Consider the following 19,296-nt stretch of genomic DNA (forward strand, 5'->3'; position numbering starts at 1 on the left):
AGCCTTAATGAAAGCAAAAGCCTCAAGAAATTACAGTTTGTATCTTGGAATATAACTACATAAGAGGAGATGACATATAAATGCGATGAAGTACGCAGACTGACCTCGACTTCCATATCGACAGCATGTTTGATGAGCACTTTGATGACCTCGATGTGGCCGTTCTGTGACGCTGCCTGCAGTGCAGTGTGTCCTGCAAACACGCCATTTACCTGGAACGCAAAAACATTTATCATGCCAATATCAGACACAAGAACATCAGAACAAGAACAGGACTGGAGGTACACATTCAGAGTAGCACAGACTTATGGGACTGCCTTAGCCAGTGTGTGAGTAGAGTTGTCTGTGGCTTTAAGCATTATACCACATTTTTAAGCAGGGACACCAACATTTGAATAAAACATCTCCATAACAAGCCAATGCTTAAACCACTAGCATACGCCATCCCTGAACCTGGCAAAGGAATCGTATACCAGGTGAGCTACTGCAGAAGACCCTCTCTCTGTCTTAATGGGGTTTAACGTCATGTTCAAGATTATTGCACATATATCGACGTGCATGCACGTGTGTGTGTGGCTACTTGTGCTAGTCCGGACTAATGCCAATTTTATAGTGCTAGCCCATTGAGATACCATGCAACAGTTTAACATTAATACCCTACAAGATACAGTATACAGACTCCGAGCCGACCAGTCCTTGTTTTAGCCCCATAATGCTGAGCGTCAGGCAGGGTAATAACAAGTACCATCTTTTAACGTCTTTTGGTATGACGCGGCTGGGGATCGAACACCCAACCTTCCACTCTCTGGACAGACGCTCTACCACTAGACCACACAGGCGGTCTTCTGCAGAAGACACACGAAAAGCCAGCAGGTAAGGGACACAACTCTGCACACTGATGTTAGTTCGACACACAAGGCAAATTGTGAAGTCTTTAATATATAGCTACTCAAGTGATGCTCAATTCAATTGTATAAACCTTCAGTGACTGTATCTCCACTGAATTACATGCTACATAAATCTGAATGTTGGACAACACACAGGGGTTTTGGTGGAAGACTGATATCTACAGTCGAAAATAACACATAACTGCTGCTCTGATGTCAATGCAGGATTGATCTGGACCTGCTCAGAGGCTGATATTCAAACCCAAGTAAAGGTTCCCGAATTGGAATTAAGTATTCCCCCAGTTCATGTTATATAGTCACAACAAAAATATGGCTTTGTGAAGTTGATTTGTGTTTCATGGATAACAGGACCAATGAAGAGGAAAAAACTTTCATGTTAAAATACCTCTGAATCTGAGAACTTAATAACAAACTCAGACAACTTTGATGTCTAAACACTGGCAATTAATTGTTGTGTTTTACTAACTTTTGATCCTAAATGTCATTTTTTGGAGAGTATAAAGAATGAAAGTTGAGTGACTTGAGTCCAGTAGAGTGACTGACCTTCTGACCGTTCAGGCTGACCTCCCCATCAGGTCGTTGTAATATCTCATCCACCTTGGACCCATCACCATTGGCAGCAGCCTTCACCAACTCCTCGTTGACGTCCCCGGAAACGTGTGTCTCAAACAACTTCTTCAGCAGGGCACTCAGACGCTCTACAAACATACATGGGTGGTGATAAATTTGCCAGCTTCAACTGAGTAAATCAGAATCCTATTTGATATAAGGAAAATCCAAATGACATGCAATACTTTTATTGATGATAGAGCCCATTCATGAAAAGGGCATTCCCAACAAGGTTAGAGGTCAAGGTTATTCCTCAGAACAGATCCCCAAAAGTATCAATATCTTCAAAAGGGTTGAGAAATTGTTGTGTGAGGATTATATGAACAAAACAATCACATTTCAACAGCTTGAAATGGTTGGTGTATTTACTATTTCGTATTAATAGTTCATAATATTTTAAAGAGTAAACAACCTCTAGTCATAATTGATTCCTTTGCTCATCTCCCGTCCATTTTGTCACAATTATGTGCACGAAACATTAAACAGGAAAAATTCTTTTCAACCATATGCATTAGAAATTTGAACTTCTTTTTGTCTCCATAGAAATTTCATAACAACCGTTAGAATACTTTGGAATACTTCAGAGTCATACAAGAAATATCAGGAGCATGGATTGGAAAATAGTCAACATCCATCAGTAGCACTTCAGCAGTACTTCAGCAGTACTTCAGCACCTGGCACAAACATGAACACCCATTCATGAAGATGTTTCAAAGGTCTGAACTTTTCCACCCGAAACAAATTGCAACAGACAGAACCAGTGTCTGGACATTGCCACCAACATACTCGAGCACTACAATATCTAAATTGCTGATGGTAATACATGTTTCCTGGCCCAAGGCAATTGCCCTGTGATCCTTTGTTAAAGTCGGGCCCTGCACTCAGCATATGTTCCTTCAATATGTGAATGTGCACACCGTTACCTCCAGACGAGCAGCCGATTGCGGCCCCATCAGCGGAGGCCACCTTAGTGACGGCCGAGGGGTTGTACGTCCATGACGTCCCACACACCTCCACCTTCAGATCATTGTCGTGGTAGATCTGCTGGACACGCCCGATCTTCCCAAGCGTCTGAAATAATACATGGTAATGTCCAATCTCATTAAAATCAGATCTTATTTCTCGCTGCATACATAGATCTGAAGACATCCCATTACGGGTCACATCAAAACGACCTTTTATCCGACCAATCAGAGTGTCACTTACCAGTTCATGAAATGACAGTCGGAATGGGATTTTTAATCATGAAATCTAAAAAAAATTAACATGTGGTATTCTGAACGACAGTTACAGGCTTTATGACTGAATCCATACAATCTAGGCCATCTATTAGCCATTCCAAGAAGCCAATCAAAATATTTTAAAATATGTTTCAAAGCATAGCACGAGCAAGCTGCCTTCTGATTGGCTAATGTCGACTTGTCAGTCATTCCACTGGTCGGTCAAAATTCGCGAAAGGTTGGTCTGACCTGAATGGGATGTCCTCAGATCTTTGTTTAGCGGTAGCAAGAACTATAATCTGACTTTATTTAGACTTGGTATTGTTACAATGTTGTGAGTTGTTGATTTACACCACAGGCATCCAGGTGGCCAAGGTCTGGGCCAAACAACCAGGGGTCGACATTACGAGCAACGTCACACGCAATGTCAACAAGGCTGACCACCCGATTCAAATTATGTTGCCTATTTAGTCTTATGACAAGCAAGATGTGCTGCATAGATATTCTAACTAACCTGTGTCCATGAGTGAGTGAGTGAATTTGATTTTACGATGCTTTTAGCAATATTCCAGCAATATAACAGCGGGGAACACCAGAAATGGGCTTCACACATTGTACCCATGTCGGTAATCGAACCAGGGTTTTCTCTGTGACGAGCGAACGCTTTAACTACTAGGCTACCCGACCGCCCCCAGTGTCCATGAAGGACGCACATCAAAAGTAAACTTTGCACTGCATCTCTTCCATAAGGATGGAAACTGTTCCCAAAATTTGGAAAGAATCCATGAAGTAGTATTCTAGTTTTAGGTCACATAAATGTTTCAGTAAGGAAAATAAAGTAAAAAGCATGAAAAACATATCTATTTTTTCAGAAAATCCAAATATTGAAAACAAACTTTACACTGCACCTTTCTGGTATAGGAACTGTACCCCCAATTGTAAAAGAAACCATAAAGTAGATTTCAAGTCATTAATCGTACAAATGTTGAGGGAAAAAAAAAGTTCCCAACATGAAAAACATATTTTTTCAGAAAATTCACATATCAACATTAAATTTGGCACTTTGCACTGCACCTCTTCTATTAGTATGGGAACTGTTCCCTAAATTTTTACAGAATCCAGGCAGTAGTTTTCAATTTACAGGTCACACAGATGTTTAAGTAAACAAATTCTAAGAACAAATATGAAAAAAGCTGTATTTTTTCAGAATATCCAAATATTGAAATCAAAATTCGCACTGCACCTCTCCTATAGGTATAAAGTGTCCACCAAGTTTGAAAAATATCTATGTTCTAGTTCTCAAGTTATAGGTCTCACAACAAAATGTCCTTGGAAGGACAGATGGATTGACGGACGGACGGAATTCCTTGGTAAACTATATACTCCCACCCTCTTAATTTGGAGGTTTAATTAATCCTCGGCCTCCGAATATCAAATGGTGGTCCTGAAGATGAGAAGGTAGTTACCGGCAGCATGGCCTCCGCCCACTCTCCATGGCCTCGCTGGAGCACCTTGATTCTCTCGACGTCATTACAGATCTGCACCAGGTCGCCCACAGCGAACTGTGTGGCGGTGCTGGTGTCGCTGGCGAGGGAGGCAGAGCTGCTTGCTGTGTTCACCTTCGTCAGCACCGCCGGGTTGAACGTCCATCTGCACACAGCGGGAAAACTCACTAATGTCAGGCATAGAATCTATCACCAGGACCTAGTTGAGACACTTTTGTAAATATGGGAACAATTTTTTTTTTTGCATGTGTAATGATTTAAGAAATGAGCAGAGAAATTTAGATCATTGCAGAGATGCCACCCTTAACTGAAGCTTTGGAGGAATCAGTTGGGTGAACAAAAGTAATTTCCTGAAGAAGAGTAATGTTACAATACCAGGTCCAACTTCTGAATTATTATCAGTGTACATGCATGTAGTTCCTGTCTGCACCTGCAGAACTTGATCTATAATGACTGAAGTGTGTTTTGAGAGAGCAACCAATCAGAGACCTTGTATCACTGAGTAATGGATATTTTTATGTGAATTGGAAGTAGGACTCTCATTGGTTAGTACTGACTTTCTGTGGAATGCATAATGTCACAGGTGCATTAAGAATATATGTTATTGATGTACATAATTCATGAAAAAATTACAAAAGTTTTAATTTGGGGAGGACAAGTGTAATTTTAGACACAAAATTATAACTTTTACACTAAAATCGTAACGGCTGACATCTTCAGTATTGTACCGATTTAGGAAATATTTCTTTATGTATGAGTTCAGACATAAGTCTAATTGCTATGTCATCCATTGCAGTGTTTGAAATGAAGGGGGTCCTGAGGTCCTAAAAGTTTGTTCTTAAAGTATTTGAACTTTGGCGAACTCGGAATCATAAACTTTCAGCCAAGGGAAATGACAAGGTCCCTTGACTTTCATGCTAAATTTGGAACACCGAGCTGTATTAAAGAACACGAGTCAATATTGGAAACTGAGTCGTGAAGCTAACAGGGTCGCAACAACATTAACACAACTTGACAATGAAGGCAGTCTCATTAAGTGAGCGAGTTAGTTTTAACACAATCATAGGTTTCAGGTGCTCCCAAGGGAAGCAACTCTGCACAATGAATTGTGACACTTAGACAACAGGGCCACCGATATCCCCCCTAAAGTCATTAAACATGTCAACAATACTGTCTATATTACATCATCAAAGGCATTTATATAACATCAATGCTGTAGAGTGCTACATCATTACAATATGATTCTTATGGATTTTATTAATTTGAGCATCTTGCAGCTTATGGATTATAAACATGTACATCAACTGCAAGGTTTTCAATGTTAAGAGTTACAAAGTTCAAACTGAGTGAGTGAGTGAGTTGGGTTTTATGCCGCTTTTAACAGTATTCCAGTTATATCGCGGCGTGTCAGCTTAATGTGGGAGGAAAGCCCGAAGTGATGCAGGTCTCAGACGTTTATCACTTCGGTGAAACCCACGAGCACGGGTGTGGTGCTGACAAACCTAGAAACATAATCGGGGCGAACCGGGATTCGAACCCACAATCATAGGTTTCTGGCGTGCCCAAGGGACGCAATTCTGCACAACGAATCGCGGCGCCTTAGACGACTGGGCCACCCGTGCCCCCAGTTCAAACTGAGCAAGTAGCTGTGTAACAGTGAGCATCACGGACAGTGAGAGGTACAGTCAGACTTACCTGTTGCCGCTGGGGTAGGAGACAACAATGTCATGATCCTCATCAATGCCAACCACCGTCCCGGTCGTACCCAAGCACTGAAAACAGGGACAGTGTATTTTACTTGTGTCACCAGTCTGTGACTTTCCCGAACCTGGCTCTCAGCATCATTCCAGTAGACTTTAGTGTTATGTAGACTAGCATTAGCTTAGTTTTCCAGCCATAGAGAATTTTACCCAACTCCAGCTTTGAGGCCAGTGTCTAACGTCGCAGACTGGATGTATAATTTTCATAATGTAAACTGTCTACAACAAGACAGGTGAGGTGAAATCGGGTTTAACGTCACGTCCAAGATTATTGCACTTATATAGCGACGTGCATGCAAGTGTATGTGGCTGCTTGTACTAGTCCGGACTGATGCCAATTTATAGTGCTAGCCCACTGAGATACAATGCCGCAGTTTTAACATGAATACCCCACTCAGACACAGTATACTGACTCCAAGGCGACTAGTCCTTGTTTTAGCCCCTTAATGCCGAGCGCCAGAAGGGTAACAACAAGGACCATCTTTTAACGTCTTTTGGTATGACGCGGCTGGGGATCGAACCCCGGGCCCTTCCTCTCTCCGGGCGGACGCTCTACCATTAGACCACGGAGGCGATCTACAACCAGACGGAATGTAGACTCTACTGCTGCATGCTTACCATGAGTGCTACAGTGACATAGGGTGACAAACACGACCACTGCTTACAACTCAGGTTTTGTTGCCAACGCTGTCGGGAACAGTCCGGATACACTGTGGTTCTGTATTACGGTGCTAACTTAGGCTCTCAGTATTACTTTGTGTGTCTCATCTGCCCATGGTCTTAAACAATGCTAAAATATCATTACTTTATTTCCAAAAACGATTGTTTTGAATATTGTAAACCCACCAATTGGTCCACTTCAAAATATATAATCCCGCCTGTAAAATAATCATCAAATGTCCCATTTCATAACAAAAATATATTCTGTATATTTTGAAAAGCTATGTAAAGAAGAAACTCTTGCTAATCTTTTACATTTTTTAAGTCTCTGCGTTCCGTCACTGAAACTCTCCACACAGCTAGAGCAACAGTTGCACATTGAAGATGCTTGGAGTTTAGGAGCATATGCATGGATGGAAAATGTCCACATGACATGATACATATAGATACTAAACGAGCTTCCGTGTAATACCAATTTTATGAAACGAGTGAATAGTTGTGGTATCTGACGAGCGAAAGCCATTTATAACGTTTTTAGAATTATACTGTTGAGTATGAATAGGCTGACACCTACACAATCCACGGCATAGTCCAATTGAGTTTAACAGAATAATACTTCAAACACGTCAAAAGTTGAAACGTATGAATTTAATACCATACAACGGTCCACCTTTAGAATTCAGGCGTCCGTTCCACAAAATTATCGTAGCGCTAATCGCAACTCACATACTTTAACTTAGACTAACAACTGTCGTTGCGCTACAATACGATCGCCTTGAGGAACGGGCCTTGCACCTCAAAGTTTACAATCACGTCACAATGACCGATGACATAAATTGTGGAATTTTGTTGCAAGGTCCATTGGCGAAACAATGCCATGTGACGTCAGCCTAGCAACAAGGTTGCTGGGGTCATCGAGTGTGCATAAGCTCCTCTCAGTGATCTATCAACTCCATACGCAATGTCGTAGAATAAGCCAAGGGATGTTGAGAGCTTTCAATATTTGTTTCGTGAAACGTGTTCCGAGAGTACATAAGCACGCGTTTTGGTATGACACAATGTGTAATACAGCTGTATGTTTATTAAACGGGTGATCTCTTCAAGGGCAAGTAATAAATCAATACATCAGTGCATAGAGAAGATACGATACATGATACACACTTACCTGTATCAATTCGTGTTTTAATCCTGAATCTATGCATATTTTAATCATGTACCCTTTCACACAAGGAACATTTAATACAATAAAAAACATGAGTATTGAAGCGCTTTCTGTTTGGGCAACTTCTGCTACTTTTAGTTTTACCAATCAGCAATTGAGTTTTATAACTTAAGTATCCAGGCACATTTAATAAGCACTGGTCTTGTAAAGTGAGTCGTGACACACTTGTTACATCCAAATGTTTTGGCTGATAATTCTTATGCCATCCAATAAACTGTCAACCATCAGTTTTGTTTTTGCGTACACAATGAGGAAAGGGAAATCAGAAAATTCTGTCTGGAAAAGACTACGAAACATAAAAATTCACACAAAATTGCAGCAAATTAAGTACCGCAATACGTATCATATCGTGAATAAAGTATCGCGATGTGTATTCTATCAGGAGATAGTCATAATGTGACATTCCGCCAAATATATAACCAGATGTCACTAACTATAATGGAACAGACTTATGAGTTGTCTTGAAGGTCATTTCGTATTACGTTATTCCGCCCATTGATTCTCTTTAAAGCCACGCATGGAGATGAAAAACCAAGCTGATACACTAAGGACTTAAAAAAATAAAAGAATTGGTTCTCAGGCAATGACTTTCAAAATATAGTGTGGACGGGTGGTGTTGTTTTTGTTGTCGACACTTGTTCAAAGTAGTATGTAACCAAATAAACAGTTGTGTACCAAAGGGCCTTCACACGTAAACAAGCATATTAACTCCTATTGCCACCATGACCATAACACAAGATGTGCAATATAGCAGTGTGCATATAAAGGGAAGTAACTGCATGCAAAACTGGATGTCATTGTTTGTAAGTATTTGTTTGAAAATGGAAGCATAAACGAAACTTGGGGCAAACTTTATGATGATGCCGGCAGAGTCAGGACTACTCTTTTTACTTACATCTAAGAAGGGTGGTGTGAGGCATTCTAATTGTTTTATCATTTGAATCACTACACCTCAAACCTGCTCGCAATATGGAACAATGGCTGATGTCCTAAGGCAGTGTTTCCCTTGATCTTATACAAAGTAGGATCATATAGCACTCCCATAAGCATGGCAAATCCAACAAGACTTTGAAAAAAATTATTTCTGAATACTCAAAGTGTATCAAATCTTTTGTAAGTGCTACGTGTGTACGATACCTGTCCATTAAATCATGACATGGTTGCTAAACAGTGGTTGAAGGCCTAAGCGATGCTCCTACTGAACATACCTCGAACATGCCGTCTGTCCAGCCTCCATGGCCATGTTGTAACGACTGCACAATCTCCAGGTCAAGGTCAACGTTGACCTGGTCACCAATGGCAAGACCACAAGGACCTGACCTAGACCCTGGACCTTGCTCACCTGCAAAATATGGAGGAAAAACCATAAACTACTTCCGTAATCACTTTTCAAAACGGTGAAAAATACCTCTCGTGTTCCCAAATCTTTGCATTCACCTAAAAATGAACCTGTTAATCCTGAAACTCTGCCTTCCTGGGTCAACTGTTGGAAAGGTCTACCATGATAAGGACATTACTTTGTACACATGATTTGAAACAGTTTGATAAAGTTCTGGGTGTATGAAGGACCCAGTAATCATGGGTACCGCAATCGCTGCAAAGAGTTGCATCCCTTGGGCTTGCCAGGATTCTGTGATCAGGGGTTCAATTTTAACATTTGCGCATGACCACTCCTTTGCATGCCATCTCTATCACAGTAAAGAGTTAACAAAAGGGCATAACAGCTATAGAAATTGGCACTAGTCCTATAGTCCTTGCCAGGTTGCCCAATATTTAACGTATCATAAGGACATGTAGAAATTTGCAATTTTAAAGGGTTTTGCAAAATGTTAGAATTAAAGGGACAAGTGGACTAAAACTGTTAGTTTCCATCACTGCATTAAGCTTGTGGAGGTGGCTGCAGTTTCGAAGCCTGGTCCCGCTACACAAACTGACTTACCCAGCAGAGGCAAGTGGTCCCGGTAGAAGGACCCTCCCTTCGCATCATTCATCACCTTCAGGTCCGCCTACAACACAAGGGAGATAATTGAGGCATGGTGAGGTGAAATGGGGTTTAACATCAGTCAAGATTATTGCACTCTGACACAGTATACTGACCAAGCCGACGAGGCCATGTTTAGCCCCTTAATGCAGAGTGCCTGGCAGGGTAACAACAAGTACTCTCCCGACCCTCCTCTCTCTGGGCATACTCTACCACTAGACCATGGCGGCGGATCAATTGAGGCAAGACCTATTTTTAATTGGTTTACAGATTCTGACAAGTTTAAAACAAAATGAAATGTGGAATATAATGAAATCTGAAAGCACTACCTCTTTCAATACCAGCAAATGCAAACTAGCAAATGCAAACATCAGGCCTAAACAGTCTGTCGTAATAATGAGATTTAACAACAATATCAACTTATAAGAAATGCATTACATGCCTAAACTTCTCAGTGAAAACATTTATATTATCGCCACACCATTGTTAAAGCATTAAATAATAGTCATTACAATTAGTCTAACATTCTTGAAAATAACTAAAATGATAATAGAAACAATCTCTCCAGAACTATCATAGTCCTGCACCATGACTGTGGAATATATTTATTTTATGAAAAAACACAATCTAGAAGCGTATACAAAAGCAAGTCTAGCCAGCTCTAGCTAGCTCTATTCCACATGAAACGAAATCAGCATAGGGAAATTTTTTTCAGAATCAAGAAGGATATTGTGTATTATAAGATTTCATAGACTAAATGTTAGTCTAGAACTATCAGAAAACATCATCTAATTTCAAAATCAAAGCATGGTCAAAGGGAGACAACTCTAGACAAACCCGTTCTTCTGTGTTTCCATGTTGTACTGCACTTACCATGCCCTCAAATCCAACCCTGTACAGGTTCTTGGCTCCGTTATCCCACAGAACGTAGGCAGCACTGCGGGGACTTGCCGCACTCCAGTCCTGTGTAACAGACGGACATTTATGCCTCAGCCAAGATACACTCAATATAAAGGTCTCCATAACCCTCATCTCTAAGGATGTTATTCTGTGTGTTCCACATAAGCAACTTCATCTAAATTTATTGATACCTAAGTTCAGTCGCAGCTTGATGTTGTCTCATCACTTTCTTATTTTCCTGGCATATGTCATAAACATGTCTACCGTATTCGACGTAATAAGCGCCCACGGCGATATTTACTAATATATTGGCTAGTGAACAATCCCAATTAGCACCCCTTCCGATTGGTCAATGTACAAAAGACTTATTTATTCGCGTATAATATGCACTCGTGTGTTATATGCACCCTTAATTATGGGCATTTAAATTCTGGAAAAAATATATCTGTCGTAAACATTTCAAGCTGTCATCAAAAACCACAAAATTTATCTTTCAACTCTGTTTTTTTCCACCAATTTAATATTCTATTAAGAGCCCCCTATTTCTAATTTTGAATGCGTATACGTTGAATACGGTACATACTTTGTGTAGAGATCAGGCCAAATAAATATCTTGGAAGATATGGTACATAACGCTGGGTGGGGTCTTTTGTGCTACGAATGTTGTAACTCACATCCTTTAACATAGACTTATTCAATAGTCGTAGTGCAAAGACTGCTTTGTGGAATGGCCCTTGCTTGCAGCTGACAGGATATAATTTATAATTGATATAATTGTTTGTGTTTGAATAACAGTTGTTGGTGACCTATTCTAGTCCAGAATCCCCACGGGTGACGGGACATTGAAGGTATTGGCACATCAGGAAACAAACACCAACTTGTGTGTCTGTGCCAGTGAAGGAAACAATGTTGTTTCCCATGCGCATCTTAGTAACCTTCCTGGATTCGTTACCCATGTCTGAAACAATATAAGTTGCCTTCCCTTCACCGCTCCGATTCAAACAATGCTGCTACCTACCTGTATTTCAGTAACCTTCCCCCTGCGGCCGTTGCCCCCATCCTGGTCCTCCCACTGCCAGTCGACGCCCCGCACCACCCTCGCCCCAGGGTAAATCCCCCTGGCTGTGATCTTCTTGCTCTTTCTGCGGGGTTCCAGCAGCACCCTGCATCAAGGAGGATGTCACCAGGTAAACATCACATATAGTGCCGTCTTGCAGTATGTCAGAACACAGACTGGTCACAAACTGACCCCAAACTTGGCCTTGATTTCAGTATTGTATAATATGCTTATTTCAACCATATTCCCGAGGCGAGGGAGTTTACTCAACATAAAAGTCCAATTTCCACCTTTCCCGAACTAGGCTGGAATTTCCAGGGTCGATCATAGCGCCACCAGTGGCTATTACGAGTTATGTCCCTTCTATGTCCCTCCTATTGGCCAATCAGATTTCACCTCTCATATAACTTGCATTTGCTTCAAACAAAATGGCGGCGCCCAGTCAAGATGATCTGATCAATAAGCAAGATCCATATTTTAATAAAACGAGTCTTACTGCAAGTAGTGCATCAAATCAGTAGAGGGCCTTGATTAAAAAAATGGAAAGATTTGCAAATTATCTGTTGATGCCCAGTTGGCAGTACACATGCTTTGCAAATCCAGCAGTTGACCCAAATCTGCTCGTTTAAGTCCACGTTGTTTGTGAACCAGGTGTCTTGTTCGTCACGGGAATTTGACTGGACTGTACATAGTCTCGTTAGTTCAGCAAAAAAGTAACTCTGGAATTCCAGCATGGTTAGGCAAAAGACGGAAACTGGATTTTTATAGTCAATTAACGCCTTTGCCTCGGGAAGATGATTTCAACGAATTTATCAACAGGCAGATAATCCTTCCACTCTCCAGGGCAAGCATCTCAAGGATGTCATGACCTGGACAATGACTTTGATGGCTAGATATAACATGATTCCTACATTGCTGTAAATACTGCACTAAAAGCAGTACCCTGATGGTTTGATTTCTGTTTAGTAGCCGAAGAGACTGTAAATATATATGTAGTAATTACTGGTGGCAGCGAAGGATTGAAGTGCTTGTAAAATGTTGATAGCTGTCACAGCCAGATTTTAACAGCGGTCGGCAGCAGCAAGTAATTAAGAGTTATCTACCCTTGTGGAAACATGAACATGGCAGGATTGATCGTTTGAGAAGTTTTGGGATGGAGACGGTTTCTGGAAAGCTGGCTGTGCTTATATAATCATGATAATGGTGACTTTTTCAACCTGACGTGTGTTTTGTACTTGAGTTATTAGAGTTATTTGCCCCTGTATGAACATGACAAAGGCAGGCTTGAGCATTTGAGAAGTTTAGGATGGGCCATTTCTAGAAGGCCGACTGTACGTTTATAATATATAATAGCGAACATTTGTGTCTAAATTACTTGCCAAGAGTAGATTACATAGCAAGTTGTAAACATTGAATGCCTGCCAACAGTCTTCAGGATACAAGAGTGGAGACAGCCCTGTTTCAAGACATTCAACAGTAACAAGACTCAAGCCCTACGTGAGAGCGCTTAGTTTGAATATACTTACTTATAGGACCTGTTACTTATTGCTGCTGGCACTTACTTGACCATAACATAGCCTTTTTGGATCATAAACCTAAAACTGTGTGTGTCAATATAATTTATGGATTACTTATCGATCTTGTGTGATCATATACTGATTTCATCATTTAGTGCTATAGAAAAATGTTACCACTTCCAGAATAACTCTGCATTTCAATTTGGAAATCCAACGTAACAATATGGACCACAACAAACGATTTAAACCTTCAAACATGACTTCTTATAATTATATCCTCAAAAAGGGTTAAACAAGATTGTATTGCTACATACAACACTGTTAAAATGCACTGAACGTCATCAACACCCCTGTCACGTATAAGTCTTCAAAATTAAGAATAAAACTCATGGGGTCATCATGGTCAATACCATAAACCTTAAACATTTAACATGTGTCAATTGACTCAATAAATATTGCTTTATGCAGCACCAGCAACCTTGCAGCCATTCGCTTATTCAAATACGATCCAATAAAACTCAATGTCTCCATGCCATTAATTTGAAACACTGTCTACATTATTTACCATGCTTGTTGTTTTAGGCCACACTCAGCAATATTTCAGCTGTACGACATCAGTTTGTATCTAATCAAATCTGGACCAGACAATCCAGTGATTGATATCATGAGCATCAATCTCTGCAATAGGGATACGGTGACATGCTTCAACCATGTCAGCGAGCCTAATCACCCGATCCTGTTAGTTGCCTTTTACAACAAGCATGGGTTGCTGAAGACGAATCTAACGTTCATTGGCATTTACCATGTAAAAAGATTTCAAGCAACACCACCAAACTACATCAGCAGTGCAGTCTTCAACATCAACAATGGGAAACTTCATTGTCCACCATGTCTACTTCAAAGGTTGATCAAACCTTTCGATTTTGTTCTCGTACCTCTCATTTCCAGGAGTGCCAATTCTGTAGAAGCGGTGTCGGAGATTGTGCTTATCACCATGGTAACACACGGAACACAAGTCATAGTTTGGACACTCTGCACACTTCCATCTGATACCAAATATGGGCTGTTGTCTGCACATATCGCACATGGTTCCATCGTGCTTGATTCCTGAAATTATTACAAGGCGCAGTTGAAAACTAGAACATAATTGAGGAGGCATTTCTGGGGGAAGCTGCTGTTGTTTCATCTTACCATGCTTACTAAACTGAAAAGATGACATTTATGAATACTGTTTGTGAAAACTGCACTGCAATACTTATTTCAATCAACTCCTGGGCCCATAATGAGTCAACTGTGTGAAGCCCATTTTAGGTGTCCTCCACTGATCTATTGCTGGAATATTGCTGAAAGCGGCATACAACACAACTCATTCACTCACTACTACACAGTTGCTGTACAGCCAAAAGTGTAGTGAGTGAGTGAGTGAGTGAGTGAGTGAGTGAGTGAGTGAGTGAGTGAGTGAGTGAGTGAGTGAGTGAGTGAGTGAGTGAGTGAGTGAGTGAGTGAGAGTATAAATTTAACCCCAATTTTAACAATATTCCATCAATATCACGGCGGGGACACCAGAATTTGGCTTCACACATTGTCGGGAATCGAACCCGGGTCTTCGGCATGATGCTTTAACCACTTGGCTACCCGACCGACCCTGCCACAAGTGTAAACATGGTAAATACACATTTAACTAAATGATAACTGGTCCGTGAATAGGATATTACTCTTCTTTCTGTGCAAAAACAACAAAGATCATTAGTGCTGAAGATGTTCAATACAAGACGATGATGATGATCACAGGTCATACATGTGACATGGTCTGGAGAGTAAACTGCGCTTCACCATGTTTACACGTTACCATGGTTCCAGGGCAAGCTGTGTTAGCATTTCAATTAGCACTCTACCCTTATCCTAAAAACACCCTTATCTGAAACTTGACTCGTGACAAGCTGTTAAGTTATATTCACATAATTTGGTCATATTCACATTCAAATTCTAAATGTAATTAGATGACTTCAATGAGTGAGTTTGGTTTAACGTTACTGTTAACAGTATTCTAGTTATATCACGGCGTGTCAGCTTAATATGGAATAAAGCCCAAAGTGATGCAGGTTTCAGACGTTTACCACTTAGGTGAAACCCATGAGCACAGGTATGGTGCTGACAAACCCAGAAAGTCAGGGTTAACCAGAATTCAAACACACATTCATAGGTTTCTGGTATGCCCAAGGGACACAACTCTGCATAGTGAATTGTGGTGCCAAAGACGGCTAGACCACCTGTGCACCAGAATTACTTAAGACTTACATGCGCAACACACTGTTGTTAACAAGACAAAATGTAGAATTTACATAAAACATAATAAATGGTCTGTTTAATAGCAAAATAAGTTTCTGGCATACCCTACATGTCTTAACAATGCTTAAGCCAGGGTTGCACAAATTATCTTTATTTTGGCAATTTCATTCCAAAATCAAAACTGAACTCACAATAAGAAATAATCCTTTAGCAAACTCAACATATATTACACATTCCCTTATTCACTCCACTTTCTTAATTCCTCATGCTTGTCTTTCAAACACAATACAATGATTGGACAGTCTACGACTTACATGAAACATGTTAAGTGCAGCAAAATACTAGTCCATATGTTGATTAAAAATTATATTCACAGGTTTTTTTCATTTCCACTGAACCAATTCCACAAAACGAATAAATAAAATATTAGGTGTTTTTACCGTGTCCGAGGTTGTAGGGCAATAAATGTACATTTTGCTCCCGTCATGCCTTACAAATTGCTAATAAGAATATCATTGACATATATACCTGCACCGCTGATAAGAAAGGGGCACATAACTCTGTATTAATTCTCCAACCATACTCGTATTTTGTGGTTACAATTTCCAAATATTATTTCCACATCAAGTATATTTCCTGATACAAAGCAATGTAAAAAATGTGGCCTTGAATCATGTTTATCAGAAAAAAAATCGTCTCTGATGATTAATTGATGGCTACAAGGAGGAAGGAAATTGACAAAACATCATAAAACTATTAAAACTTGACTCCACTGTGAGGTAATTACCTACTAACAACTGCTATCAATTCAGTTGAGTTTCATATCTAATTGGATCTATTAATACATGTGTAGGCTACTCACCACCAGCATGGCCAGCAGAGCATGGTAGAGTGCACTGCGTACATAATCCCTTTTATCACTGTTTATCAGTACTTAACAAAACAACCATGTCATCCCTGCAGGGTTTTACCTTGACCTACAAGCCCAGGGGTACAGAGGACCCCAATAATTAATGTGAAGGGTCCTCACAATAACCATGATAACTGAAAGATTGTATAATTACTTTAATTTCATGACCTTTACATTTTTGTAAAAAAATTGGTACAATGACAAATATTGTACATCCCTTTGGATGCAAAATAAAAAAAATTCCATTCTGTACATTTGCACGTACTGGACCCATTTTCTGCATTGCGTTAAACTCTCTCCCTGTATTGTGAAAGATGAAGGCTGCACAATATAATCCGCTCTTGGTGATTTAGAAAAGGATCTTCAACTTTAACTGTTTGAATCGCATTTTGTCTTGACAATCTTACAGGAATTGCAACAGCAAAAAAATAGATTGTTGGTTAGTTGTTGTTTAGTTGTTTAACGCCAAACTCAGCAATGTTCCAGCCGTATGACAGTGGCAACATTTCAGTATGAAGAGTTGTGTCCCCTAGGCAAGTCAGGATCCACTAATACTTTATTTGACTAGATTATGATTCTTGGTTTGTAGGAACTGTATCCGTGCTTGGAGGTGAAAGCTTACGACCAAAATCTCACCTAGCCTTCCCTGATAGTACTGAAATATTGTTCACAGCAGCAAACAAAACACACTCACCACTGTGCATAGGCAAGCAGAACTGTAAGTATGTTCTTTGTGTGCACAAGTATGAGTATTATCTATTTGGCTACATGAGGTTGAAATGCTTAAATCTTATTTGTCAAAGATCAGTAAAACACATCGTATTATCCCATAAATTAACATTTAGAGAATAACATGAATTTCAGGCAGGTTAGTTAAAATAGTATCATCATGATTATTACATATCATTTTCGAAATAAAATGCATGAAACTGTATGAAAAGTAACTCCACAAAGGAACTTCCCAGAAATCAACCAAATGTCCTGAAGAAATAATCATGATAACATCCTGCATTTGTGATGTCACGAAAATTGGATTACGGTACTGTACATTGGTTATATTATATAAATAACCAAAGCTCTCCTATCATGCTTAAACCAATTGAAAACAGGATGTAGAGAATCCTGTTACTCGTGTTAGAATTTATGAATTGTGTGTAATCATGGTAATAGCACTGGTCATATCCTGTTGAATACCAGGATATGTTTCAGATTTTTACAAAATGATATTGTGCTTTGCCATCTACTAATTATGATAAAACCATCTGAATATTTGTCATATAATAGGTGATTGAGTAATCATGTGGTAATAGGATTACCCTCATTGGATTATCAGAAACACTGTGAACATGGTGAAAAGGTAAGAATTTATGACTATCCCTATGAGTATCAAAAAGGGTTGTATTGGAAAGGCATGTCAGTTCCCTAAGATCGAAAAGGGTTGTTGTATTGGAAAGGCATGTCAGTTCCCCAAGATCGAAAAGGGTTGTTGGATCGGAAAGGTGTGTCAGCTCCCTAAGATCATAAAGGGGTGTCAGATCGGAAAGGCTTGTCAGCTACCTAAGATTGTAAAGGGGTGTTGGATTGCCAAGTTGTGCCAGATCCCTAAGATCGAAGAGGGGTTTTGGATCGCAAAGGCATGTTAGCTCCCTGAGATGAGTGTGTGTGCATTTGAGCATGAACCATGTTAACGGTAAAGCGAGACAGTAGTACTGTTAGCTCTATGGCTGTTGGTAGCGGGCGAAGCTTCACCCAGTAAACTGCATTGTAACCTTATATTTCTGCATGTATACAATTGTTTATAGAACATATTTAATTACTAAACAAACACCATCTCTTCCTATGACAAAACATTAAATGTGAACTGGGACTCTAATAAACAGACAACAGTGGTGTGCTAGACAATACAAATCATTACATGGTGTCTAGTTAAAACACACTGTCTAGACCGATCATATTTCGTTGTCTTAACGGGTTTCGTGAATCTTGTGTCACTAACCGGTCGGTGCACTGTCTAAGATTCTGAGGTCGTAAGCTCCGGCACATCTGTAATTGGCTGCCGTCCCGTTATCCCACACAACAACAACTTCCTCCGGTGATTCGAAGTTTCTGACTGTGCCAACGTGACCTTCCCCACCGTCTTGTTTACCCCATTTCCAGTCAGGACCACGGGCTACTCGCGCCCCTACACCCTCCATCACATTCATACGGAGCCCCCTACTGCTACTCGCGCCCGAGTCCATTCTAAAGAGGCTGTGTTACGTCCTCATACACAAAAAAACAGTTATGATCACTGCTAGGGTGTGAGTGGATATCTGTCAAAGTGAGCTCTGAAAATGGCCACAGTTCCTGGTCTCAGGTTTTCTCGTTGTCTGTCAACTTCCGCGAGATTTGACAAAATATCAAAGATGGCCGCAAGCAGAAAAACACAAAAAAGTCGTTCTCGTAGAAGATTAGCTGCCATCAGTTTCCTTTCCAATATTTCGTTGGATGGAACTCACACAGACACAAAGTTTCCACTTTTTAACAGAAAACATCACAGGTTAAAAGACGTATGTGTAAATGACTCGAAATCTGCTGACGTTAGTCCCGAGGCTCAAAACAGTGCGTGTGTCAGAACAGAACGATCGGCGTTTGACAACCAGGACGAAAACGTCAACGATGAAAACGTAAACACACAGAACAGTCACAACAACCATGTTGATCGGGATCATAGACAATCTGAGAAGGGACCTGAGTCGCCGTCAAAACGATGGAGGTA

General features: G+C 40.3%; 2 protein-coding genes across 6 annotated transcripts in view; one reads left to right on the forward strand and one right to left on the reverse strand.

Annotated features, from left to right (window-relative positions):
- The window catches only part of LOC124133183 (E3 ubiquitin-protein ligase MIB1-like), a 113,893-nt gene extending 94,998 nt beyond the window's left edge, over positions 1 to 18,895 (reverse strand). The window contains exons 1-11 of one of the 2 annotated variants that reach the window (XM_046497451.2): positions 18,535 to 18,895; positions 14,275 to 14,446; positions 11,784 to 11,928; positions 10,739 to 10,828; positions 9,824 to 9,890; positions 9,093 to 9,226; positions 5,938 to 6,014; positions 4,204 to 4,387; positions 2,441 to 2,588; positions 1,452 to 1,606; positions 105 to 212 (exon numbers count right to left, since the gene is read on the reverse strand). In XM_046497451.2, the coding sequence (XP_046353407.1) occupies positions 105 to 212; positions 1,452 to 1,606; positions 2,441 to 2,588; positions 4,204 to 4,387; positions 5,938 to 6,014; positions 9,093 to 9,226; positions 9,824 to 9,890; positions 10,739 to 10,828; positions 11,784 to 11,928; positions 14,275 to 14,446; positions 18,535 to 18,778 (1,524 nt within the window). In that variant the 5' untranslated portion in view covers positions 18,779 to 18,895. Of the gene's footprint in view, positions 1 to 104; positions 213 to 1,451; positions 1,607 to 2,434; positions 2,589 to 4,203; positions 4,388 to 5,937; positions 6,015 to 9,092; positions 9,227 to 9,823; positions 9,891 to 10,738; positions 10,829 to 11,783; positions 11,929 to 14,274; positions 14,447 to 18,534 lie in introns of both variants that reach the window. The other variant, XM_046497450.2, reaches the window with a different exon arrangement.
- A 16-nt stretch (positions 18,896 to 18,911) lies between these two features.
- The window catches only part of LOC124133186 (CDK5 and ABL1 enzyme substrate 1-like), a 31,200-nt gene continuing 30,815 nt past the window's right edge, over positions 18,912 to 19,296 (forward strand). For all 4 annotated transcript variants that reach the window (XR_007222356.1, XM_046497455.2, XM_046497456.2 and 1 more), the window contains exon 1: positions 18,912 to 19,293. Coding sequence is in view for 3 of the 4 variants with exons in the window: in XM_046497455.2 (XP_046353411.2) it covers positions 18,944 to 19,293 (350 nt within the window). In the remaining variant the exon portion in view is untranslated. The remainder of the gene's footprint in view (positions 19,294 to 19,296) is intronic.

Source organism: Haliotis rufescens, unplaced genomic scaffold, assembly GCF_023055435.1.
Source record: "Haliotis rufescens isolate VD_foot unplaced genomic scaffold, xgHalRufe1.0.p SCAF_2, whole genome shotgun sequence".
NCBI classification, from domain to species: Eukaryota; Metazoa; Mollusca; class Gastropoda; order Lepetellida; family Haliotidae; genus Haliotis; species Haliotis rufescens.